This window comes from Heterodontus francisci, chromosome 14 (genome assembly GCF_036365525.1).
Source record: "Heterodontus francisci isolate sHetFra1 chromosome 14, sHetFra1.hap1, whole genome shotgun sequence".
NCBI lineage: Eukaryota > Metazoa > Chordata > Chondrichthyes > Heterodontiformes > Heterodontidae > Heterodontus > Heterodontus francisci.
Window position 1 is genome coordinate 78,957,580 of NC_090384.1, and position 27,325 is coordinate 78,984,904.

The 27,325-nt window shown below is 42.7% G+C and overlaps 1 protein-coding gene across 1 annotated transcript in view; it reads left to right on the forward strand.

Annotated features, from left to right (window-relative positions):
- The first annotated feature begins 393 nt into the window (after positions 1-393).
- Positions 394-27,325, forward strand: part of LOC137377123 (very-long-chain 3-oxoacyl-CoA reductase-A-like) — a 223,261-nt gene continuing 196,329 nt past the window's right edge. The window contains exon 1 of the mRNA XM_068046451.1: positions 394-624. Coding sequence (XP_067902552.1) covers positions 453-624 — 172 coding nt within the window. The 5' untranslated portion in view covers positions 394-452. The remainder of the gene's footprint in view (positions 625-27,325) is intronic.

Below are 27,325 nucleotides of genomic sequence, written 5' to 3' on the forward strand. Positions count from 1 at the left end.
TGATTGCAATAAACGATTTCTGACGTGACCGTAGAGTTTGAGCCCGAATATTTTCTGTCCCTTTTAAATATTTTTCATAAATGTTGCATACATTCTGATCAGAACTATCATTTCCGTGTTTCAGTGGTAGTGAAATCTCACGAGAGGATAGTTGGAGGGGGGGGTGTTTTGCTGTGACGATGGAATTGTGGGAGATGCAGTTTCAATGACTCTCGCGCACTTAGGCAGAAGGCTGCAGAAAACCACAAATGCCACAATGCAACATGCCCCAGGCGATTATGTGGAAATGCCGTAGCGTCGCATAATGATTGACGTGCATTTAAACCAATGGGCAGTAGAAGCTGGCACGAGTTAGCTTTCAGCCAATAACTGCGAGTGAGAGGGCGGGCGTTTCCTGTTAAGTTCTCTGCTGCCGCTGTGAGGAGTTGGTCGGTGTGGCTGGTACAGAGGCGATGGGTTCAGCACTGCAGTTGGAATTTCTCCCGGCCGTTCAGCTGTTTTACTGGCTCGGTGTTGCGACGGTGACCTGGCTTTCGCTGAAGGCGGCCTTTCGGCTGCTGAGCGGAGCGCGGGCGTTCGTGTTCGGAAGGGGCGTCCCGGTGGAAGCGTTCGGCCGCTGGGCAGGTGAGTGCGCGGTCGCGGGTAACCGGAATGGCCAAGGTGGGGAGTGTGGGGTGGTGGGTCATGCTGGAGTGGGGAGAGGGAGCAGGCCGACAGACTCCTGCAACTGAACCCTTGTAAGGCAGCGAGTGGTGCCCGAGGGTAGCTGAAGTTACTGCCGGCCACTGAATTATAGCAGGGTGGGAGTGGTGGTAGGTTACTGTGAGTGTAGCAGGGTCTCTACTCTGAGTGCCCATTGTCTTGGGCCAGCTTGTGCCTGGAATTTATCCAAACCACCCCCCACTCCGTGTCACTTATGACCCACTTACTGTTCTCCACCCTCTTCCCGCCCAGCAATGGATTGCTGAACTTTCAGTCATGTTGTTCTTCCAAGTCCTTGTCTTTTTTCCCTTTTTGATGTTTTCCCCTTTGTGATTTCACAAAGGATTTTTCCCGGACAGTATCTCAATTCTTTCCTACCGTTGTAGGTAATCTGTTGAAAGTAGTGAATAGTCAGAGTAACCTGGTGTTAGATTTTGAGGTGATTGTTCTGCAAATATCACCAGAAAGGTGCTCCTAACTTGATGATTTCCTTGCTATAGGGTTAATAAAGTACAGCCAGCATGGATTTGTTAAAGGCAAATCGTGTCTGACTGATCTGATTGAGTGATAGAGGTTTTTTTTTGAATACCACATAATAGGAAGTAGAAGCTTATGGTGGTAGCTTGGATAAGGGATAGGAGACAGTGTAGGGACAAATGGATGTTTCAGACTGGAGAGAGTAGGTAATGGGTCACCCAGGTGTTAGAACCATTACTTATAAACTAATGACTAAACTTTGGTGCAAGGAGTAAAGATTTGAAGTTTGCGGATGATACAAAATTTCTAATGTAGGAAATAGTGATTGGGTTGGTAGCCAACTTTAGGAGGATATAGATGAACTGGAGAGGTGAGTAGACACATAGCAGGTGCAATTTAATGTGGAAAAGTGTAAAGTACTTTGGATGGAACAACATGGAGAGATAGTATAATCTAAATGGTACTATTTAGAGGAGGTTTGAGAGTCGAGGGGCCTGGAGGTGCATTGTTGCAATCTTTAAAGGTGGCAAGGCAAGTTGCGAAAGTAAGAAAGCACATGGGATATTTAACTTTGTAAGTAGGAGCATTAAACGCAAAACAAGGAAGTCATACTAAATCTTAATCAACGGTTTGGCCTCTGCTGGATTATCACATGCAATTTGAGACATATTACTTTAGGAAGGATGTCAGGTCTTGGATTGGATGTATGGGAGATTTATGAAGATGATTCCAGGAATGAGGAACTTCAGTTATGTGGAGAAATTGGGTCCTTTTAATCTTTTCTGCTTTTATAGAAGTATTCAAATTTGAGAGGGTTTGATAGAGCCATAGGGAGAAATTATTTCCTCTGGCAAGTAGGTTAGTAAACAGAGCTCTCAGATTTAAAATAATAGACAAAAGAGCTAGAGGGGTGATGAGATTTTATTTTTGGGAGGGTTAAAATCTGGAATGCACCATTATTAAAGGATTTTATTTTAGATTTTAGAGATACAGCACTGAAACAGGCCCTCCGGCCCACTGAGTCTGTGCCGACCATTAACCACCCATTTATACTAATCCTACACTAATCCCATATTCCTACCACATCCCCACCTGTCCCTATATTTTCCCTACCACCTACCCATACTAGGGGCAATTTATAATGGCCAATTTACCTACCAACCTGCAAGTCTTTTGGCTTGTGGGAAGAAACCGGAGCACCCGGAGGAAACCCACGCAGACACAGGGAGAACTTGCAAACTCCACACAGGCAGTACCCAGAATTGAACCCGGGTCGCTGGAGCTGTGAGGCTGCAGTGCTCGCCACTGTGCTGCCTGGAAACAGATTCCATAGGAACTTTCAAAAGGCAATTGAACGTGGACTTGAAAGGTAATTTTCAGGTTTAGAAAAAGGGTCTGGGACTAAATTGGACAGTTATTTCAAAGAGCTGGCAGAGGCACAATGGGCCAAATGGCCTTCTCTGCTGTAAGATTGTATGATTTTATAGATAGGATGTCAGCAACCTTGCCTATGACTTGTATCTCTGCCCACTGGCCCCGATAGGCTTTGTATGTGTTTGTGACTTGAAAAGTATACTTAAAATTCACTGCCACAGTACAGAAAAAATCTGTTTGGTCCACCATGAGTGGGTGTTTTCGTCACATGAACCAAATCCAATTGTATTCTTCTAACTCCATGTATTTAATAATGTTCCTTTCCATGCAACTCTCCAATTCTCCTTAACTGAATTTATGGACTCTATTGTAACAACAGGTTGTAGCAGAAAATTCCATATTCTAATCTAGTTTCTGTGCATGCTATAGATTCTAGTAGTGCTTTTATAGTATGATAGTATTTCCAACATGGAAAGTGGTCCAATAAGTCTATGCTGGTGTTTGTTCCACATGTTTCCTCTCTCCTATTTCATCTCTCCCTATAAATAAATCCTTCTCTTCCTTTCTCCCTCATCTATTTCTCTAGCTTTCCCTTAAATGCACTTTGTCTCAACTGCTCCATGTGATAGCAAGTTCTACATTCTAACCACAGTTTCTCCTGAACCACTTATTGGATTTATTGGTCACTATTATATTTATGGCATCCAGTTTTGGACTCACGCACAAGTGGAAATATCTTCTACATTAATTGCAACAGTGACTGCACTTCAAGAGTATCTCATTGGCTGTAAAGCACTTTGGGGTGTCCTGAGGCTGTGAAAGGCGCTATGTAAATATAAGTTCTGCTCTTTCACTTACTGGTAACTCTATATCCTTTTTGTAATATGGAGACCAGAACTGAGCAGTACTCTCAAGTGTAATTTAACCAAGATTCTACATAAGATTAATGTAATTTCTCTGCTCTTGAATTCTGTTTTGCCAGCAACTAAACTGGGACTTTCTCGTCTATAGTTTATCCATTTTCTTTTTTAAAAAAAAAGTCACATTTGCTCCCTTCCAATTTTCCTTCTGCAGAATTTTGGATGATTTCATTCCCATCTACCTTTTGTATTATACCATTAGGTTCTTGTGATTTGTCTACTAACTTTAGTGTCATCTACGTCCAGTCAGAGTAGAAGTTACCCAATTATATGCTAGTCACCATTTGACAGACGTTCCACTACTTTGAGTCATTTACGGCAGACAAGGTGGCTATTCGGCCCATCGGGTCCATGCTGGGTCTCCACAGGGCTATGCAGGCAGTGCCAATCCCTGGCTCGATCCCCATAGCCCTGCAAGTCTATTTATCTTAGATGGCCGTCCAACTTCCTTCTGAAGTCATTGATCGTCTCCGCTTTCACCACGCTTACGGGCAGTGAGTTCCAGGTCATTGCCACTCGCTGCATAAAAAAATGTTCTTCCTCATATTTCCCCTGCATCTTTTGCCCAAACTTTTCAATTTGGTCCCCTAGTCCTTGTACCATTTGTTAATGGAACAGTTTTTCCTTGTCTAACTTATCTAAGCCGGTCATAATCTTGTACACTTCCATTAAATCTCCCCTCAATCTCCTTTGTTCTAAGGAGAACAAACCCAGCTTTACCAACCTAACCTTGTAACTATAATCTCCCAACCTTGGAACCATTCTAGTAAATCTCCTCTACCCTCTCTTGGGCCCTCACATCCTTCCTAAAGTGTGATATCCAGAACTGTGTGCAGTACCCCCGTTGGGGCTTATCTGGAGCTTTATAAAGCTTCAGCGTAACTTCCCTGCTTTTGTACTCAATGCCTATATTTATAAAGCCCAAGATTCGATGTGCTTTACTAACCACTCTCTCAATATGTCCTGTCACCTTCAACGATTGATGCAGACGAACCCAAGGTCCCTCTGTTTCTGCACCCTCTTTAGAACTGTGCCATTAAGTAGATATTGCCTCTCCCTATGCCTTCTTCCAAATTGCGTCACCTTACACTTATCAGAATTAAATTCTAACTGCCACCTCGTTGCCCGTTCTGCTACTCTATCTATGTTCTGAAGCAGGCGGTTCATGTCATCCTCACTGTTTGCCTCACCTCTAAGTTTGGTGGTGTTGGTAAATTTTGCAATTCTGCTCTGTATTCCAAGATCCAAGTCATTTTTATATATAGCAAAAAAAGCAGTGGTCCCAGCGCTGACCCTTGGGGAACACCACTGTCTACAATCCTGCAGTCTGAAAAGCAACCATTTTACTTGCTGTTTTCTGTCCTGAAGCCAATATTTTTATCCTATTCCACAAGGCTCAGTTTTGTTAACCAGCCTTTTATGTGGTACTTTATCAAATGCTTTTTTAAAGTCCATATGAACAACATTCACCGCATTCCCTTCATCAACCTTCTCTGTTAATTCATCAAAGAATTCAGTTAGATTAGTCAAGCATGATCTGCCTTTTACAAATCCATGCTGGTTATCCTGAATTAACTCGAACCTCTCCAAGTGTCCATTGATATTTTCCCAGATTATTTCTCAAACCTAACCCACTAGTAATGTGAAACTAACCTTTCTTGAATAAGGATGTCACATTTGCCACACTCCAATCGTCCTTCACTGTATCAGGGAAGATTGGAAGATTATGGCAAGCCCTTCTATCTCCCTTTAGCAACCTGGGATGTAAGCCTTCTGGACCAGGTGACTTATCAACCCTAAGCATAGCCAGCCTTTTTAGTACTTCTCCCTCTCAATCTTTATCCTATCCATTGCTTCTACTCTCTGCTTCTATTGATATTTTGTCAGCTTCCATTTCCTTAGTGAACAGTGAAAGACAGTACTCATTAAGTATATTGGCCTTGTCCTGCATCTCTAAGCATATATTACCCTCTCAGTCCCTAATAGGCCCCACTCCTCCTCTTACTACTCGCTCCTTATTTACATGCCGGAACATGATTTTTGGGTTCCCTTCTATGTTGACTGCCATTCTATTTTCATATTCTTTGTCTTACTTTCCTCTTCACCTCCCCCCTCAACTTATTGTATATGGCCTGGACCTCACTTGATGAGTTCACCCAACATGCATCATACACTTTTTTTTGTTTTGTTTCATCATCATCGTGCTCTCTCCCTTGTCAACCAGGAGCCCTGTTCTTGGTTCCCTTATCTTTCACTCTTGGTGGATTGTTCCTAGCCTGTACCTGAAGCACCTCTTCCTTAAAGGTAACCTAATGTTCCAGTACAGCTCTTCCTGCCAGTCTTTGGTTCCATTCGACCTTGGCTAGATCCCTTCTAGATACTTGGGGATTCAGCGATGGTAATGCCATTGAATGTCAAGGGGAGATGGTTAGATTCTCTCTCGTTGGTGATGGTCATTGCCTAGCACTTGTGTGGCGCCAATGTTACTTGCCACTTATCAGCCCAAGCCTGGATATTGTCCAGGTCTTGCTACATTTCTGCACGGACTGCTTCAGTATTTGAGGAGTTGCGAATGGTGCGGAACATTGTGCAATCAGCAGCGAACATCCCCACTTCTGACCTTATGATTGAAGGAAGGTCATTGATGAAGCAGCTGAAGATGGTTGGGCCTAGGACACTATCCTGAGGAACTCCTGCAGTAATGTCCTGGAGCTCAGATGATTGACCTCCAACAACCACAGCCATCTTCATTTGCGCTAGGTATGACTCCAACCAGCAGAGAATTTTCCTCCAGATTCCCATCGACTCCAGTTTTGCTAGGGCTCCTTGATGCCATACTTGGCAAATGCTGCATTGATGTCCAGGGCAGTCACTCTCACCTCACCTCTTGGGTTCAGCTCTTTTGTCCATGTTTGAACCAAGGCTATAATGAGTTCAGGAACCCAAGCTGAGTGGCCCTGGTGGCACCCAAAATGAGCATCACTGAGCAGGTTATTGCTAAGCAAGTGCTGCTTGATGGCACCTTCCATCACTTTACTGATTGAGAGTAGACTGATGGGGCAGTAATTGGCCGGGTTGGATTTGTCCTGCTTTTTGTGTACAGAACGTACCTGGGCAATTTTCCACATTGCCAGGTAGATGCTAGTGTTGTAGCTATACTGGAACAGCTTGGCTAGGGGTGCAGCAAGTTCTGGAGCACAGATCTTCAGTACTATCGCCGGAATATTGTCAGGACCCATAGCCTTTGCAGTATCCAGTGCCTTCAGTCGTTTCTTGATATCATGCGGAGTGAATTGAATTGGCTGAAGTCTGGCATCTGTAATACTGGGGACTTCAGGAGGAGGCCGCGATGGATCATCAACTCGGCACTTCTGGCTGAAGATTGTTGCAAATGCTTCAGCCTTATCTTTTGCACTGATGTGCTGGGCTCCCCCATCATTGAGGATGGGGATATTTGTGGAGCCACCTCCTCCAGTTAGTTGTTTAATTGTCCGCCACCATTCACAGCTGGATGTGGCAGGACTGCAGAGCTTCGATCTGATCCGTTGGTTATGGGATCACTTAGCACTGTCTATTGCATGCTGCTTATGCAGTTTGGCATGCAAGTAGTCCTGGGTTGTAGCTTCACCAGGTTGACACCTCATTTTGAGGCATGCCTAGTGCTGCTCCTGGCATGCCCTCCTGCACTCTTCATTGAACCAGGGTTGGTCTCCTGGCTTGATGGTAATGGTCGAGTGGGGGATATGCCGGGCCATGAGGTTACAGATTGTGGTTGAGTACAATTCTGCTGCTGCTGATGGCCCACAGTGCCTCATGGATGCCCAGTTTTGCATTGCTAGACCTATTCAAAATCTATCCCATTTAGCACGGTGGTAGTGCCACACAACACAATGGATGGTATCCTCCATGTGAAGGTGGAACTTCTCCACAAGGACTGTGCGGTGGTCACTCCTACCAATACAGTCATGGACAGAAGCATCTGCGGCAGGCAGGTTGGTGAGGACAAGGTGAAGTATGTTTTTCCCTCGTGTTGGTTCCCTCACCACCTGCCGCATACCCAGTCTAGCAGCTATGTCCTTTAGTACTTGGCCAACTCGGTCACTAGTGGTGCTCCCGAGCCACTCTTGGTGATGGACATTGAAGTCCCCCACCCAGAGTACATTTTGTGCCCTTGCCACCCTCAGTGCTTCCTCCAAATGGTGTTCAACATGGAGGAGTACTGACTCATCAGCTGAGGGCGGGCGGTAGGTAGTAATCAGTAGGAGGTTACCTTGCCCATGTTTGACCTGATGCCATGAGACTTCATGGGGTCCAGAATCGATGTTGAGGACTCCCAGGGCAACTCCCTCCCTGCTGTAGACCACTGTCCTGCCATCTCTGCTGGGTCTGTCCTGCTGGTGGGACAGGACATACCCAGGAATAATGATTGCAGTGTCTGGGACATTGTCTGTAAGGTATGATTCCGTGCGTATGACTGTCAGGCTGTTGCTTGACTTGTCTGTGGGACAGCTGTCCCAACTTTGGCACAAGCCCCCAGATGTTAGTAAGGAGGACTTTGCAGGGTTGACAGGGCTGGGTTTGCTGTTGTTTCTGGTGCCTAGGTCGATGCCGGGTCCTCCGTCCAGTTTCATTCCTTTTCATTGACTTTGTAGCGGTTAGGTACAACTGAGTGGCTTGCTAGGCTATTTCAGAGGGCGTGTAAGAGTTAACCACATTGCTGTGGGTCTGGAGTCACATGTAGGCCAGACCAGATAAGGACAGCAGATTTCCTCCCCTAAAGGACATTAGTGAACCAGATGGGTTTTTACAACAATCGACGTTGGTTTCATGGCTATCATTAGACTAGCTTTTAATTCCAGATTTATTAATTAAATTCAAATTCTCCTGTGGTGGGATTCGCACCCATGTCCCCAGAGGAATACCCTGGGTCTCTGGGTTACTAGTCCAGTGATAATCTGGGCCAGTGCATTTCTTGTAACAGCTCCACTGCGGTAGATATTATCAACCTTGTTATCCACTTTGACACTCAATTTCATATAACGCTAAGTTGTGACTTCTGGTTGAATGCTGATTTTTATTAGTCGTTCATGGGATGTGGGCGTCGCTGGCTAGACCAGCATTTGTTGCCCATTCCTAATTGCCCTTGAACTAAGTGGCTTGCTGGGCCATTTCAGAGGGCATTTAAGAGTCAACCACATTGCTGTGGGTCTGGAGTCACATGTAGGCCAGAGGAGGTGAGGATGGCAGATTTCCTTCCCTAAAGGACATTAGTAAGTCAGATGGGTTTTTACAACAATCGACAATGGTTTCATGGTCACCATTAGACTAGCTTTTAATTCCAGATTTATTAATTGAGTTCAAATTTCACCATCAGCCATGTTGGGATTCGAACCCTAGAGCATTTGCCTGGGCCTCTGAATTGCTGGTCCAGTGACACTACCACTATGCCGCCTCCATGTAGCTAAATGATCTATTCCCTCCACACATTAAATTTTGTACTAATGACCTTTGCTTCTTTCTTGCAGAAAAGGTACTTTCACTACTCTATCTCCTGTGGCATTACTTATGTGGGATCAGGGTGAAGTGTAGCTTTCAGGTGAAGTGGAGGGCAAGAGATAATTGTGCAGATGTAATTCAGTTCCTATTTTAAGACTATATATTAGATTATAAATTTCTAAATCCACATTTATAACCCACCTATCTAAATTTGAGGGTACAATTTCACTGTCCTGCCATTGGCACTGAACGCATCCATTGGCAGGATTGTATGATAGTGTGACAAGTTTGCATAGGCAGTTTCCATTTTATATATGGATATAGGGATTTAGAATGGAAAATGTTGATGGGATATGCATACAGGTGAGATTTTTAATATATGGATGTACATTTAACCTAAGGATTGCAGTAGTATTCCACCACTTTCATGATACTCTGCTTTAACACTTTGTAATATAGATTGCTGAGTTGGTTAACTTTTCCAAACTTTATTATGCTGTAAACTTGGAAAATATTGTCCTTGTCTGTTATTAAGTTACTTTAAAATGAATTATTCAGAAATTCATGAAACTTACAGATTATTGGTCTGAAAGTTGTGTCTACCAGAGCAGAGTTGACATTTCAACATTTGAAATATGCCCTTGACTTACTGAGTATTAACTAAACAGAATTACTTTAATGGAGCTGGAACTTGAATTTAGGCTTGGATTAAGCTGGTCTTGTATTGATTTGTCCCCAGATGTATGGGTCCCTTAGAGTTGGCGGAAATTGCAGACTGAACGTCTCAGCAGTTGGCTTGACTGAGCTCCAAGTTTACATGGAATTGCTGCTTGAAGCACGGGACCCCCTGAAACAGGAGCCAGCAGCCCAGACACTGTACCTGATTTAGCATTGAATTCACTCTCTTAATGTTTAAATCTCATTAGTTAAACATAAACACTGTTCATCCCACTCACCAAGCTCCCAGATTCCCTATTGCCTTTGTCATGCTGTTATCAGCTTCCAGCAACTTACAGGCAAATTTTACAAAACATTGAGCTGAAGGGTGCAGGAAAACTCAAACTAACCCAGCATGCCACAAGATGCCCAGAATCTTTAGGAGCCGGGCCAATGCGAGTACCTTTTAGTGACTGACAGTAAAGACTGACTTCCATTGTGTTTTGTCTTGTAATTACTGATTTGACCAATGGGGCTGTGAAAAAGTTTCAATATTCTTGTTTTACTAAAAATATTCAAATTCTTCCACTGCCAAATAAAGACTCACCTGTCCAAATGTTTTCAGAATCCAGAGCCACTACCAGGCTTGACACGCCTCTTTCACATTTTAACTGATTAGAAAGCCCTGAATATTAAACTTGGAATAAGATTGAAAAGCCAGCAATCAAAGCAGGGTTTCAGCCAATGAAAACCTAGTTTTAAAAATAAAGATGCTATGGCCTCAATTTGGAACCAGAAAACAAGGATGAAAGATAAACAGGAAAAAAAAACAAATTGTTCGACACAAAATGGGAAAAAGAAAATTTGAGGAGAGAATAGGGCAAACAGATTTCATTTTGAAAGATGTAGTTCATGAGATTCTGGGTTTGTTACTGTAATAAGTGAGTCCAAACATTAGTATTTATTCACAGTAGTATTTTGGTGTCTCAATCAAGAACCAAAAAATATACATGATTCAACAGAGGAGATATGAAACCAATATCCGTGCAGCTTTGCTCCATATCTTCAGATGTATCTCATACTTTCAGAAACTTCAACAGTTTGGGTAGGGTACTGGTATGAAAAGCAATACCTAATATGGGTGGCTGCACAGAAATTCCCATCTCCTCTTGCACATTGTTCACATTCTTTTAGTTTTTCAAATCCAGTCCATTAAGCTAAGTTGTCAGTTGTTTTCCTTTGATCAGGAAGGTATAGTGGTGCATCCTAACTAATGAGGTATGACTTTTGTTCTGTTTTCATGTTGAAGTAGAACAGTTCCTACACTTTTTTTTTTAAAAAAATCAATACGTGCCAAATATTTTCTATTACTTTTGGCGTGGACAAGAATCTAGAATGTGTTGACTACATTATCATTCAGCATGGAATCACTTTTGTTTCTCTCCTTTCCCCAGTACGTAGAAGATGCTAACCCTTGTTGGAATATGCATCTTATGGGTAGATTTGTGTTTTCGTTGCTGGAATATTGTTTAGTTGGAAGAGCTGGTATGTGGATACCACTCTCCCATGATTTTTAAGCTGAAGTGCCTTAAAATCAATTGGGTGCTCTCTGCAAAGTGAGTAGGTTTGGTATTCTAATAGGATGATGCCAGGTGAAGTAAAGGGCTGTCTTCATTCAAACATATTGATGATCGTGGGATATTCATAGCTCCCAAGTTTTTCTTTAAATGCAGTTGGGCAACCAGGTATGTTGGGAATGTCAAAATTGCAGGGATGGGTAGGGAGTAAGTAAAAGTTGCTAATTTAACTGTTCCTGTGGTTTAGTGCTTGGATATCATTCGGTGTAGGACAGTGTTCTGCAGTACCTCAGCTCAGTTGGTAGTGCTTTCTCCTCCTAAATCAGAAGTTTATAGATTCAAGCCCCAACTTTAAGTGAAGGTCCCATCACCTGTTAGTGATATTTTTGTCAGACCAAACAAAAGTACTTCAAAAGGTCTATTTTTCAAATTTCACAATAAGGTTCAGATACAAGCATTACCTCCAGTAACATTACTTTCCTACATTACAACAGTGACTATACTTCAAAACTACTTAGTTGACTAAAGCACTTGTCGAATAAAAACTCTAAAGCATGAAGTCAAAGTTATAGGTCTTTGTCACTGATTTGTCATTGTCCTGGATTTTTCAGCAACTACAAGATTGCCGACAGACTAAATTTTGTCATCCAGCGAGTCGATTGTGCTGTTAAGTTCCTTCATATTTTAGTGCACTTGTAATTAGAATATGGCAATGACCTTGAAGTGGTTGGACCTTTTTTCTGGTGATTTCAAACGTATGTCTACTGGATGGAACTTAAAAGTTTAAAAATTGTCTTTTTAATGTGGCTGTGAAGTATGGCGCTCATTCAAAGTGCTGCTGCCAGCAAGCGATCCCTTGGGATCAGTTAGCCTGCTTCCATTTAGAGCAAGTCATGAACTTGGGTAGGGAGATTCTGTTAAGCCTGTTCTGTACCTTCAGACTGGTTGTTAATCATTCTGAGTGATTTGTTTTTTCATACTTAATAAAATGATCTATTGGCTCTCAAACACTTGCAAGGTCACCAACGCTATCATCTTTAAATCTAAATGGCAGCGGCATGAAAGAGAATCCATTAAAATTGTGATTACCATTGTTTTCAGTGGGTTGTACGGCTATGAAAATTTCTGTTTACACAATTGGAGCAGCATGCAAGCCACAGGAAAATATGGAGTGGCATCAGTCATGGTGCAATCCACTTCATAAATTCCTCATTTCAGGGTTCTGCCAATGTAGATCTGCTGTTATGACTCCACTCTTCAGGAAAATATGAATTAATGACTGACACTATTGACTGCAATATCCCAGTGAAGTTCAAGCCTAATTAATCAGTTTTTTCTTCGTTTATTCATTTCATCGGATGTGGACACTGCAAGGTCAGCATTTGTTGCTCATCCCTAATTGTTGACAACTAAAGAATCAACCACATTGCTCTGGGTCTGGAGTCATGTAGTCCAGACCAGGTAAAGATGGCAGATTTCCTTCCCTAAAGGGAACAATTTTATGACAATCAATGGTAGTTTCATGATCACTGTTACTGATGGCTAGCTTTCAATGCCAGATTTTATTTTTATTTAATTGAATTTAAATTCCACTAGCTGTCATAGTGGGGTTTGAACCCATGTCCCCAGAGTATTGGCTTGGGTTTCTGGATTACTGTACCAGTGACATTACTACTATGCCACCACTCCCTTTTTCACTGGTCTATTATAGAACTGACTAGGTCAGGAAATGTTTGTGTTCTGTCGTATGATCCAAAGGAGAAGTGGTTTGATATTGAGCATCTGCCTTGTCTACATCAATGATGTGGGCATAATAGAACAATCCCATGGCAATATTCATTGATTATTGTATTCAAAATACTGCTTCCAGAATAAAGGGATTTATTCACAATTGTGCGTTTGTTCTTCCAAATAGCATGTTCTCTGCAATGACATCTCAGTTTAGCTGCGTAACCTGCTGAGCATATCATTGGATTATCTGGTGCCTCCACTGAAAGCTCCAGAAACTACCAGGGAGCACTAATGGTGTCCTGGCCAACATTCATTACTCCAAGCAAACAGCACTGGTCACTCATCTCATTTACTATGTGGAATTTTGTGCATTCACTGCCATTAGATGGTGAGAGAACTTCATAAGTAATTATTTGGATGCTATGTCCTGCGAATCTGTTCAGTTTTAAATAAATGCAAGATCTTTCTTAGTCTTGGAGCTGATCACAGATGTCTGAGACCAACAGCAAAGCTTAATCCCTTGAGGATAAAAATAAATGCTGTAAATGTGAAAGGACATTAAATACTGAAAATATATAGGTTTATTGAAGGGAAAAGACAGGTTACCATTTTGGGTAGAGACCCTCAGAAGACCTTTGCTGACTCAGGTCTCTGGAATTGCAGCTAGTATAAATACAGGAGGTTTTTGCTAACACATGTAGTCTAGCTTGACTGAGTCCTGCTTGTCTTGGAGAATTTGCTAAGTGAAGGAATTTTAAGTGTTGATCTTTCTAAAATCGTCATGTTTACATTTAGCATTTAACTTCAATATTAGATTGTATTTTCTTCCAGTCTTGATCAGTGATGAACAAACTCCTCGCTGGAGGCAGCTGCACAGTTAGTTAAGTAGATAACTAGTTAGAACTGGTTCCCTAGTCAGCAGGGCCTGACTCAGGTCTCTGGAATTGCAGCTAGTATAAATTCAGGAGGTTTTGCTAGTGCACGAAGTTCAGCTCGGTTGAGCGCTGCAAGTGCTTAACTGAGAATTTGTTAAGTGGGGCAATTCAGTGCAGTGAGGGAGGAGGTGCTGTTCTGGTCTTTACTGAACAAGGAATGATCCAAGAGAGGGAGCCAGAGACGGTGAGACCAGAGAGATGAAGACCAGCGGCATTAATTAGGTGAACAGGTAGGTGATTGGTGGGTTTTTCCTCTCTAAACTAGGGCACTAGTTTAATCTGGTATTAAGGAGATACAAGATACTATGCTCAGCATAGTGGGGAAAGTCTTTGCTCGAGTCGCTCTGAACAGGCTCCAGAAGCTGGCCGAGCGCGTCTACCCTGAGGCACAGTGTGGCTTTCGTGCAGAGAGATCGACTATTGACATGCTGTTCTCCCTTCGTCAGATACAGGAGAAATGCCGTGAACAACAGATGCCCCTCTACATTGCTTTCATTGATCTCACCAAAGCCTTTGACCTCGTCAGCAGACGTGGTCTCTTCAGACTACTAGAAAAGATCGGATGTCCACCAAAGCTACTAAGTATCATCACCTCATTCCATGACAATATGAAAGGCACAATTCAACATGGTGGCTCCTCATCAGAGCCCTTTCCTATCCTGAGTGGTGTGAAACAGGGCTGTGTTCTCGCACCCACACTTTTTGGGATTTTCTTCTCCCTGCTGCTTTCACATGCGTTCAAATCCTCTGAAGAAGGAATTTTCCTCCACACAAGATCAGGGGGCAGGTTGTTCAACCTTGCCCGTCTAAGAGCGAAGTCCAAAGTACGGAAAGTCCTCATCAGAGAACTCCTCTTTGCTGACGATGCTGCTTTAACATCTCACACTGAAGAATGCCTGCAGAGTCTCATCGACAGGTTTGCGTCTGCCTGCAATGAATTTGGCCTAACCATCAGCCTCAAGAAAACGAACATCATGGGGCAGGATGTCAGAAATGCTCCATCCATCAATATTGGCGACCACGCTCTGGAAGTGGTTCAAGAGTTCACCTACCTAGGCTCAACTATCACCAGTAACCTGTCTCTAGATGCAGAAATCAACAAGCGCATGGGTAAGGCTTCCACTGCTATGTCCAGACTGGCCAAGAGAGTGTGGGAAAATGGCGCACTGACACGGAACACAAAAGTCCGAGTGTATCAGGCCTGTGTCCTCAGTACCTTGCTCTACGGCAGCGAGGCCTGGACAACGTATGCCAGCCAAGAGCGACGTCTCAATTCATTCCATCTTCGCTGCCTTCGGAGAATACTTGGCATCAGGTGGCAGGACTATATCTCCAACACAGAAGTCCTTGAAGCGGCCAACATCCCCAGCTTATACACACTACTGAGTCAGCGACGCTTGAGATGGCTTGGCCATGTGAGCCGCATGGAAGATGGCAGGATCCCCAAGGACACATTGTACAGTGAGCTCGCCACTGGTATCAGACCCACCGGCCGTCCATGTCTCCGTTATAAAGACGTCTGCAAACGCGACATGAAATCGTGTGACATTGATCACAAGTCGTGGGAGTCAGTTGCCAGCATTCGCCAGAGCTGGCGGGCAGCCATAAAGACAGGGCTAAATTGTGGCGAGTCGAAGAGACTTAGTAGTTGGCAGGAAAAAAGACAGAGGCGCAAGGGGAGAGCCAACTGTGCAACAGCCCCAACAAACAAATTTCTCTGCAGCACCTGTGGAAGAGCCTGTCACTCCAGAATTGGCCTTTATAGCCACTCCAGGCGCTGCTTCACAAACCACTGACCACCTCCAGGCGCGTATCCATTGTCTCTCGAGATAAGGAGGCCCAAAAGAAAAGAAAGGAGATACAAGTATTGTATGACATTTATAAATTTATAGCTTAACTAGTTAAACTACTTAATAAAACTGCAAATAATTGAGTGATATTTCTAAACTTGAAACCTAATTGGTTAAAGCACATTAAAGATGGCATGACAGATGTGTTGCACCTGTAGCATGTGGGAGCTGGGGGACACCTGTGTAATCCACTGCAACCAGCTCAGAGTTGATGAGCTAGAGTCAGAGCCTTGAAGGCTGCAGTGCATCAGGGGGCAGTCATACCCCTTAGGCAGAGTGCTTCTGATTTGGTCTGTGGTCAGGGTCAGGAGGGTATGACTGAGTGAGGCAGGTATGGGGAGCCAGAAGATAGCAATGGAGGAGTCTCAGCCCTTACACTTGTCCAACAGGTTCGATGTTGCAGTTTGTGTGGATGAGTGTAGAGACTGGATGGTGGATGAGCAAACTGACCACAGTGCCCTGGTGCAGGGGGCAGTAAAAAGGAATGTAGTTGTAGTAGGGGACAATATAGTTGGGATAAATAGTGTTCTCTGTAGCCGAGAGCATGAATACTGAAGGCTGTGTTGCCTGCCTGGTGCCAGGATTAAGGACAACATCTCGGTGCTGGAGAGGAACCTAGAGTGGGAGGGGAAGGATCCAGTTGTTGTCTTCCACATGGGTAACAATGACATAGGTAGGACTAAGAGAGGTTCTGCTGAGGGGGTATGAGTACCTAGGGGCTAAATGAAAAAACAGAACCACAAAGTTAGTAATCTCTGGGTTACTACCTGAGCCACAAGCAAATTGGCATCGGGTAAATAAGATCAAAGAGTTGAATGTGTGGTTCAAAGATTGGAATGGGAGAAAAGGGTTTTGATTCATGGGGCACTGGCACCGGTACTAGGGAAAGAGGGAGCTGTACTGTTAGGATTGCCTTCACCTGAATTACACTTGGATCAGTGTCCTGGCGAAGAGTAGAACTCTGGCTGTAGAAGGCTTTAAACTGAATAATTAGGGGGAAGGCTCACGTAAGAGGAAACTTGGAAAGTTAACGAGAAAGGACAAGGCAATAGTACAAGGTAGTGATACTGGTAAAGATAACCAGAGTGTGACGGGAAGGGACGCAGAGTACAAACCTAAGAGTGTACCAGCAAATAAGGTCATAGTAGGGAACAATGGTAAAAAGACAGAATTAAAGGCTCTTTATTTGAATGCATGCAGCATTCATAAGATGGATGAGTTGATGGCACAAATAGAAATAAATGAGTATGATGTGATAACCCTTCGAGATCTGGTTGCAAGGTGACCAAGGCTGGGAACTGAGTATTCAAGGTTTTGACATTTCGGAAGGATAGGAGGAAAGGAAAAGGAGATGGGTAGCTCTGTTTAAAAATGATCTTGGCTCGGAAGAGAATCAGTTTGGGCGGAGATGAGAAATAGCAAAGGCAAGAAGTCGCTCGAGGGAGTAGTTTATAGGCTCCCTAATAGGTACACTGCAGGGCAAAGTATAAATCAAATAATGGTGGCTTGCAAGAAAGGTACTGCCCATAATTGAGAGAGATTTTAATCATCTCGAAGGTAACCTTGATGAGTTCATAAAGTGTATTTGGGACAGTTTCTTGAACAATGCATTCTGGAACCAACCAGGGAGCAGGCTATTTTAGACCTGATAACGTGTAATGAGACACAATTAATTAATGACCTCACGGTAAAGGATCCTCTGGGCAAGAGTGATGATCATATGATAGAATTTCGCATTCAGTTTGAGGGTGAGAAATTTAGGTCTGAAACAAGACAGTTGGCTAAAGTGGACTGGGGAAAATAGGTTAAAAGGTAAGATGGTAGAGAAGCAGTGGCAGACATTTTAAGGAGGTATTTCAGAAATCTGAACAAAGATCTATTGAGAAAGAGACCAAGAAGGATGCGCCATCTGTGAATAGTTAAGGAAGTTAAGGTATCAAATTGAAAGAAAAGGCATACAGTACTGTGAAGATTAGTGGTAGGCCGGAAGATTGGGAACATTTTAGAAACTAGCAAAGGATGGCTAAAAAATGATAGAGGGAGAAATTAGAGTGAGAGTAAATAGCAAGAAATATTAAAACCGACAGCAAAAGCTTCTACAAATATATAAAAAGGAAAAGAGTAGCTAAAGTAAGCGTTGGTCCCTAGAGCGTGAGACTGGGGAATTAATCATGGGAAACAAGGACACATAAAGGTTAAAAAGACACAAAGCATCCCAAGAATAGCAGAAAATCAAGAGGCAAAAGGGAAGGAGGACCTTAACAATCACTATTACTAGAGGAAAAATACTAGGAAAACTAATGGAACTAAAGGCTGACAAGACCCCTGGACCTGACGGCCTACATCCGAGGGTATTAAAGTAAGTGGCTGCAGAGATAGTGGATGTAATCTTCCAAAATTGGAAAGGTCCCAGTGGATTGGAAAACCACAAATGTATCGCTTCTATTCAAGAAATTGTTGGGGAAGGTGGGTGAGCAGGGAAATGACAGAAAACCGGAAACTATAGGCCAGTTAGCCTAATTTCTGTCGTTGGAAAAATGCGAGAATCCATTCTTAAGAAAGTAGTAGCAGGACAGTTAGAAAATCATAATGCAGTCAGGGAGATTCAACATGGTTTATAGAAGGGAAATAGAATTTGACAAATTTATTAACATTCTTTTAGAATGTACCAAGCAGGGTGGATAAAAGGGAACCAGTAGATTGTGTATTTGGATTTCTAAAAGACATTCGAAAAGGTAACTGCACAAGATAACTCATGATGTTTGGGTAATAGCTTGGACAGAGAATTAGCTAACAGGAAACTAAAAATCAGGATAAATGGGGCATTTTCAAGTTGGCAGACTATAAATAGTGGAGTGGCACAGGGCATCAGTGCTGGGGCCTCAATAATTTAGATTGATAATGACTTGGATGAAGGGACCAAGTGTATTGTAACCAAGTTTGCAGACGATACAAAGATAAGTAGGAAAGCAAGTTGTGAAGGGAACGCAGTCTGCAAAAGTTAAGTGAGTCGGCAAATATTTGGCAGATTGAGTATAATGTTGGAAAATGTGAGGGTGTCTGCTTTTGACAAAAGAATAGAAAAGCGGAATATCATTTAAATGAAGATAGGCTTAAGAATGCTCTGGTATAGACATCTCTGTTCTTGTACATGAAACGGAAGTTTGTATGGAGGTACAGCAAGTAATTAGGAAGGCAAATGGAATGTTGGCCTTTATTGCAAGGGGGAATGGAATATAAAAGTAGGGAGACATTGCTACAACTGTACAGGGCATTGGTGAGCCTGCACCTGGAGTACTATGTTCAGTTTTGGTGGTCTTACTTGAGGAGGGATATACTTGCATTGGAAGCAGTTCAGAGAAGGGGCTGTATGGCCTGCTCCTGCTCCTATAATCTCCGATCTGATGGGCTTGCTTCTGTGGAGTGCTTGAAGACGAGTGAATCAGCATTTGTTATCGAGTAATTTGTAGAAGGAACTTTGTGTAAATAGGTCAAGGTACAAGTCCACCCCTGGGTGCCAACCACGTTTGCTTCTGAACGGAGTGCAGCACTTTGTATTTGCATGCTTCAGACAATGGTGACATCTCTAGGAATAAATATTGTATAGTTTGGCAAAAACTTGATTGCTAAGTCTGACTTTGAGTTATCTTGGATATGTTTTTGGAGCTTTCAGTACATGCACCAGACAACCCAGTGATGGCTTGGAGTGAATGTGCTCCGCAGATTACACAACTGCTCAAGATTTCTCACCCAAGTTGAGATGTCATTGCCGATAACAGGCTATTTGGAAGAACAAATGTGTAATTGTGGGTAAATTCCTTTTATTGTGGAAGATGTGCTGGGATACAGTGATTAGTGAAATGTAAAGTGAGAATCTAAGTGTTTAAAATTTTCATCAAGATCTCAATTATGTGCATTCAAGAATCTTAGAAGTAATTGTGATAGTACTAACATGTACCTCACTGGAAATGTTAATCTCATTGTAGTACAATGTACCTAATGTGATTCTACTGTTTGAAGTCCTGTAGAATTAATATTTGGTGTGATGGGACTGTTCACTTGATATACAGTGTGAGGAATAACTAGAATCTATTTTATAGGAAGACAGTAGAGACTCTTGAGAGCAATGTTCAAGTTTGAACTTAGTAAACATAGAAAGATTTAAGGCACAGAAGGAGGCCTTTCAGCCCATTGTGTCTGTGCAAGTCGAGTAAGAGCTTACCCACTTTAATTCCATTTTGCAGCTCTTGGTCTGTAGTCTTGTAGGTTACAGCACTTCAAGTGCACATCCAGGTGTTTTTTAAATGCAGTGAGGGTTTCAGCTTTCATCATCCTTTTTCAGGCAGTGAGTTCCAAACCCCCACCACTCGGTAAAACAATTACTTCAACTCTCCTCTAATTCATCTACTAATACCTTTTAAATCTATGCTGTCTGGTTATTGACCTCTGTTAACTGAAATAGATCCTTTCTATCCACTCTATCTAGGTCCCTCATAATTTTCTGCATCTCAATTAAATCTCCTCAGCCGCCTCTCTTCCAAAGAAAACAACCCTCGACTATCCAATATTTCTTCAGAACTAGAATTCTCCATTCCTGACAGCATCTTTGTAAATCTCCTGTGTATCCCCTCTAGTGTGACCATATCCTTCCTGTAATGTGGTGACCAGAACTCTCTGTAGTACTCTAGCTGCCCATCTTAAACTAGTGTGTTCTATGCAGTTATAGCATCGCATCCCTGCTGTTATACTCTAGGCCTTGGCCAATAAAGGAAAGTATCCTGCTTGCCTTCCTGACTACTTTATTTACTTGTCCTGCTACGTTCAGTGATTTGTGGACATGCAGTTCAAGGCTTTTCTGTTTCTTTAAACTTCTAATCTTATTATTTATTTTGTATTGCTGACATGTGGTTTTGTGACTGGAAGGTTGTTTCCAATGGGGTTTCGCCTTATTTGTCCTTCCCAAATGCATTGCCTCACATTTCTCCGGATTGAGTTCTACTTGCCACTTTTCTGTCTACCTGACCAGTCCATTGCTATCGTCCTGCAGTCTACAGCTTTCTTCCTCACTGTCAACCACGCAGCCAATTTTTGTAGTGTCTGTAAATTTGTCATGTCCCCTACAGTTAATTCTAAATCATTGATATAACACAAAGAGCAAGGGACCCAGTTCTGAACTGTCTGTGTGGAGTTTGCAAGTTCTCCCTGTGTCTGCGTGGGTTTCCTCCGGGTGCTCCGGTTTCCTCCCACATGCCAAAGACTAGCAGGTTGATAGGTTAATTGGCCATTATAAATTGCCCCTAGTATCGATAGGTGGTAGGGAAATATAGGGACAGGTGGGGATGTGGTAGGAATATGGGATTAGTGTAGGATTAGTATAAATGGGTGGTTGATGGTCGGCACAGACTCGGTGGGCCGAAGGGCCTGTTTCAGTGCTGTATCTCTAAACTAAACTGAACTTTATGGAACCCCACTAGAAACAGCCTTCCATTTCCAGTCATACAAACACCTATCAACCGTAACCCTTTTGCTTCCTGCCAGAGTCTATTTTGGATCCAACTTGCCACTTAGATCCCATGAGCTTTTAACTTTTTTTTTTAAAAACCAGTCTGCCATGTGGGACCTTGTCGAAAGCCTTGCTTAAAATCCATGTAGACCACATCAAACGCGTTACGCTCATTGATTTTTTTGAGGCAGTACCAAGGAAGGTCAATCAGCTTAGTCAGACACAACCTTCCCTGAACAAATCCATGCTGACTGTCCTTGATTTATTCTGTGCCATCATAAAATGACTATTTGCACTGTCTCAGAATTTTTTCCACTGATTTACTGAGGTTAGGCTGACTGGCCTGTAATTACTTGGGCTATCCCTTCCTCCTTTTTTTTTAAACAATCGTGCGATGTTAGCATTTCTCTGGCACCACACCTGCAGCCAGAGGGGATTGGAAAATGGTCAGATCTTCTATTTTTTTCTCATGCTTCCCTTAGCCTGATATACATTTCACCTGGGCCTGGTAATTTATGTATTTTCAAGGAAGCTAAACATGCTAATATTTCTTCCCTCGCAATGTTTATCCCATCCAATATTTCGCAGTCCTCCTTAGTTACAGTGTCTGCTTTGTCCCTCTTGCAAAAACAGATGCAAAGTATTCATTTTAAAAACCATGCACACTTCTTCCGCCTCTACGCACATTACCTTTTTGGTCTCTAATTGGTCCTATTTCCTTGTTATCCTTTTGCTATTTATTGGTAAAACATCTTTGGGTTTTCCTTGATCTCTACTTGCTGATATTTTTTCATGCCCCCTCTTTGCTTTCCTAATTTCCTTTTTTAATTTCACCTCTGCACTTCCTGTACTTCTGTAGGCATTCTGCAGTATTGAGCTTTTGGCATCTGAAAGGCTTTCTTTATTTGCCTTATCTACTCTGTATGCTCTTGACATCTGGTGAACTCTGCCTTTTTTTTCTTTTTGGGAACATATTTGTTCCAAACCTCCTTCAGTCCCTCCTTAAATGCCTTCCACTGCTCTGACATTAATTTACCTTAAGTAGCTGTTTCCAGTCCACTTGCTAAATCAGATCTCAGCTTAGTAAAGTTGGCCTTTCCCCAATTTGAAACTTACTCCTTGTCTGTCTTTATCCTTTTCTATAACTACTCTAAATCTAACTGAATTATGATCACGATGGTCAAAATGCTCTCCCATTGACATTCTCTCAAACTAAGTCCAGAGCTGCCCCTTCCCTTGTTGGGCTTGCTACGTACTGGCTAAAGAAGTTCTCCTGAATGCATTTTAAGAATTCTGTGTGCTCTATACTTTTTTTATGCTGATTTTATCCCAGTTAATGTTAGGGTAGTTGAAATCCCCTACTATTATTGCCCTGTTGTTTCTACACATCTCAGCAACTTGCTTGCATGTTTGCTCTTCTATCTTCAGCGTACTGTTTGGGTGCCTATAGTATACTTCCAGCAGCATGATTGCCCTTTTTTGTTCCTCCGTTCAATCCATATGGCCTCATTTGATGCTCCTTGTTGTATGTCATCCCTCCTCACAGCTGTGATTGTTTCCTTGAACAATATTACGCCCCCTCTTTTCTTTTTTAATCCCCCTCTCTATCACTGTAGCCAGGAATGTTGAGTTGCCATTCCAGCCTTCCTTTAAGCTACATTTCAGTAATAGCTAATAGATTTAAAGAAATCGCAACTCACCTGGTCCTGCTTCACTGGTCACCCATTCCCTCTCAGCCTGTACTTTAGCTGTGGTATGACAGCCACCATAAATGTGCTTTCCATATAGCTCTCAGCCTTGTGGATGTATCTCAATGAACCCAGCTGCTCCAGCTGATGCACGTGTGGTTGTCCAGGACATGAGAGGTTTCCTGGAATTCCCGCATGAAAGAGGATGTGCATTGTATGGAACTGAGGTGCCTGCCATGCCTCAACTTTAATTAGATTAACTAAATTTAACAGAAATAAACTCAAGACTTATTTTTAAAAATATTATGCAGCTACTCAATTAGCACCTTCCCTTGTGCTAATGTCACTTACTTTTCTTTACTTTGCTTCCTCCTGGCTCCAACTCCTTCAGGTCTGTGCTTCATACCTCTGGGCTCTCTGCTTGCTGAGCATTCTTGATGAGGTTTTATTTTTAAAGTGTACATTTACATCGTGCTTTTTACAACTTCACAATGTCCTGAAACACTTCAACTAACTAAGTTCTTTTTGAAATGGTCACTGTTATAATGCAGGAAAACGTGACAACCAATGTGTTAAAAACAGAATTGTTGTCAATGAATGTTGAGCACTCAGAGCTCCCCTGCTTCCCCCCACCCCCCCCCCCCCCCCACCCCCCGGCCCGGAAAGTGGGATCTTTTATGTCCACCTGAGATTGCAGTCAGCACCCTGTTTTAACATCTTTCTTTTATTTTATTTAGAGATACAGCACTGAAACAGGCCCTTCGGCCCACAGAGTCTGTGCTGACCACCAACCACCCATTTATACTAATCCTACATTAATCCCATATTCCCTACCACCTACCTACACTAGGGGCAATTTACAGTGGCCAATTTACCTATCAACCTGCAAGTCTTTGGCTGTGGGAGGAAATCGGAGCACCCGGCGAAAACCTCCGCGATCACAGGGAGATCTTGCAAACTTCGCACAGGCAGTACCCAGAATCGAACCTGGGTCGCTGGAGCTGTGAGGCTGCGGTGCTAACCACTGCGCTGCTTTGCCGCCCAAAAGATGTTTTTTTTTTTTGCATGTAGCATGGACCCACTTCTGACAATGCAGCATTCCCTTAGTATTGCATTGAAGTGTTGGTCTGGATTATATCTGGAGTGGGACTTGACGTGATGATGTTCTAACTGAGGCAAGTGTTCTCTGAGCCAAGGCTGATACTCAAATTTTAAAAACTGAAATTAACACATGTTGTGGTCAACACTTTTTTTTAATTCCAGTTCTGGTGGTGCTGATGTGGGGAGTTGCTAAGTAGTTCTTCAAGATATGAAGGGAAATACGCTTGGTTTTCACAGCTTCATACAGCAAGTTCCTACAAAAGGGCCTGTGGAAGTGAAGATAGAACCTGGCTAATGCACCTTTTTAAAGATGAACTCCAATTTAATGGATAAAGTGATAAATCTTGACTTGCAGAAAACATTGTATTCTTTTGAAGAATCTTGGATTTTATTGCAGGGAATTTCAAAAATTCCTGTAGGGTTATTAGGTACAAAGTGCAATCCTATGTGGAGTTAGCAATAGCATGATATATTACTGGACCTGTTTCTGTGCTTAAATTCCTCATTGTATGATATGAAAGAGTACTTGGAGTACTGATTATAATTGACAACTGATGACCAGTTGAGACTGCTGGTGTCACTATTTATTCTGTTTGAGGAAGGTAAAATATTAACCAAGTGAGTGGTGGTTCAGAATGAACCTGTGTTGGTGTTGACCAAGTAGAGCACAATTGGTTTCTGAGATATCTTCACCTACTCTGCACCATAAAATGCATCAATCCTAACCTTGAATATCTGAATTGTGCTGAGTTTTGTAGTTTGGACCCGTGCCGACCAAGAACTTTGCTCGATGAATTTATAATATAACTCTTACAACCAATAAGAAGTAGAAACTTTTATCCCATTTTCTGAACAGGATTTGAATCCAGGTCCCCAGATGTGAAATGACAGCATGTTGACGCACTTGGTCCACAATGTTTAAAAATTTTTTCATAGGACGTGAACGTCGCTGGCAAGGTCAGCTTTGTTGCCCATCCCTAATTGCCCGTGAGAAGTGGGTGGTGAGCCGCCACCTTGAACCACTGCAGTTCATCTGGCGTAGGTACACCCACAGTGCTTTTAGGGAGAGTGTTCCAGGTTTTTGACCCAACGACAGTGAAGGAACGGCGATTATAGATCCAAGTCGGAATGATCTGGTGGTGGTCCTAGGAGTCTGTTGCTCTTTTCCTTTTTTACGGTGGTACAAATCACTGGTTTGGAAGGTGCTGTTGAAGGATGCTTGACAAGTTGCTGAAGTGCATCTTGTAGATGGTACACACTGTGCTAATGGCTGGAGTGAATGTTTAAGGTGGTGGATTGGGTGCTGATCAAGTGGACTGCTTTGTCCTAGATGGTGTCAAAGCTTCTTGGAGCTGTACTCATCTAGGCAAGTGGAGAGTATTCCATTGCACTCTTGACTTGTGCCTTGTAGATGGTGGGAAGGCTTTGGGGAGTCAGGAGGTGAGTCACTCGCTGCAGAATACCCAGCCTCTGACCACCTCTTGTTGTTGCAGTAGTTATATAGCTGTTCCAGGTAGGTTTCTGGTCTTGGGCGAGAGGAGTGCACTGTCTTTACTAGTTCTTCTTCTCCACAGGTCACAACATATATTTAAATGTTTACTTGGTTACCGATATAGCCAATCAGATACCTTTATTTTGTTATATCCCAGAATAAAATGCATCAACCAGGTTTCTTTTAATAAATAAAATTATCAGTTTATTATAAAATAAGACTTAACCAGTAATGAAGCAAAGCATTAACAGATTGAAAAATGAAAGTTCCCTTTTTAAATTCCCAATTACACACACTGACACACAAAAAAAAATCCAGGAGTTCTCTCTGCAGAGGTCTGTTATGAAAAAGACAAAAAAAGACCACTTTGGCCAAATACTTGCTAATTCTTGATGGAAAATAAAAGATATGGAAGGAGGTTAGTTGTCCCTTTTTTGGTCTGGTGTCGGGGTATACGGAGATGGGTCAGAAGCAGTCTGTTCTGGAGATGTTGAGAATCATTCTGGTAGGCTTTCTAGGAGAAATGTGGCATCAGTTTTCTGCCAGTACACGCTTAAATTGCAGGATTTAAAAAAAAAAAACTTCTTGGGCACTATGGGGTTTTAGCGCTCTCACACTGGATTTTTGCAGGATTTCTTCAGGGTTGGAGGTGGTGGTGAGCTGGATGTTTTTCTCTTTTTTTTTTTTTTTTTTCCCCCCCCAGCAGTAATACACCAACTGTCTTCAAGCAGTTCACACCCCAACTCGACTGAAAACAATGTCCAAACCCCAAACAGAGAGTCGACCACCTGACCTCCATAAACCTTGGCTTGTCTCTAACCATTTACCCCCCAGGTCACCAAGGGTTCTGTTTGCTGAGCCCAAAGCACATGACTTCCGGCACAGGTGTTTTTTAAACAACATCTCCAGTGTTTTTTTTGTTAAACTTGGTTTTAAAAAAAAGAGTCCATGGACTCTTTCCAGTTTTAACACAAGTCCGCAAAAAAAAAAATTTAAAAATGGAAGCACTTTTGTAATAAATATTTCCCTCCAGGATGTTGACTATGATGCCGTTGAATGTCATGGGGAGATGGCTAGATTCTCTCTTGTTGGAGATGGTCATTGCCTGGCATTTGTGTGGCATGAATGTTACTTGCCACTTAGCAGTCCAAACCTGAGCGTTGTCCAGGTCTTGCTGCATGTGGCCATTGACTGCTTCAGTATCTGAGGAGTTGTGAATGGTATCGGACGTTGCAATCATCAGTGAACATCCCCACCTTTGACCTTATGATGGAGGGAATGTCATTGATGAAGTAGCTGAAGATGGTTGGGCCTAAGACACTACCCTGAGGAACTCTTGCAGCGATGTCCTGGGGCTTAGATGTTTTGCCTCCAACAATTGCAGTCGTCATCCTTTGTATGAGCTATGACTCCAAACAGTGGAGTGTTTTCCCCGATTGCCATTGACTTCAGTTTTGCTAGGACTGCTTGATGCCACACTCGGTCAAATGCTGCCTTGATGTCAAGGACAGTCACTCTTGTCGCTCCTCTTGAATACTCATGGTGCCTTTCACTAAATTATTCTAAGTCAAATAGTTTATCTTTGATATTTCCCTCAGCCTCAACTCATCATGTTCGTTCTTCTGAGTTCACTGCCCTCTTATCCTCCCTAAATCTTTCCCTCCATGTGAACTTCCCAGTCCGTATTCACTGCCACCCCCTTGACTTTGCCATCTCACGTCTCGCTTAGTTTCATCGTATCAGTTACAAATAAGGCCATTTCTGATCATTTCCTTTTATCACGCTCAGCGCTCATCCCCCTTCCACACCCCAACCCTACTAC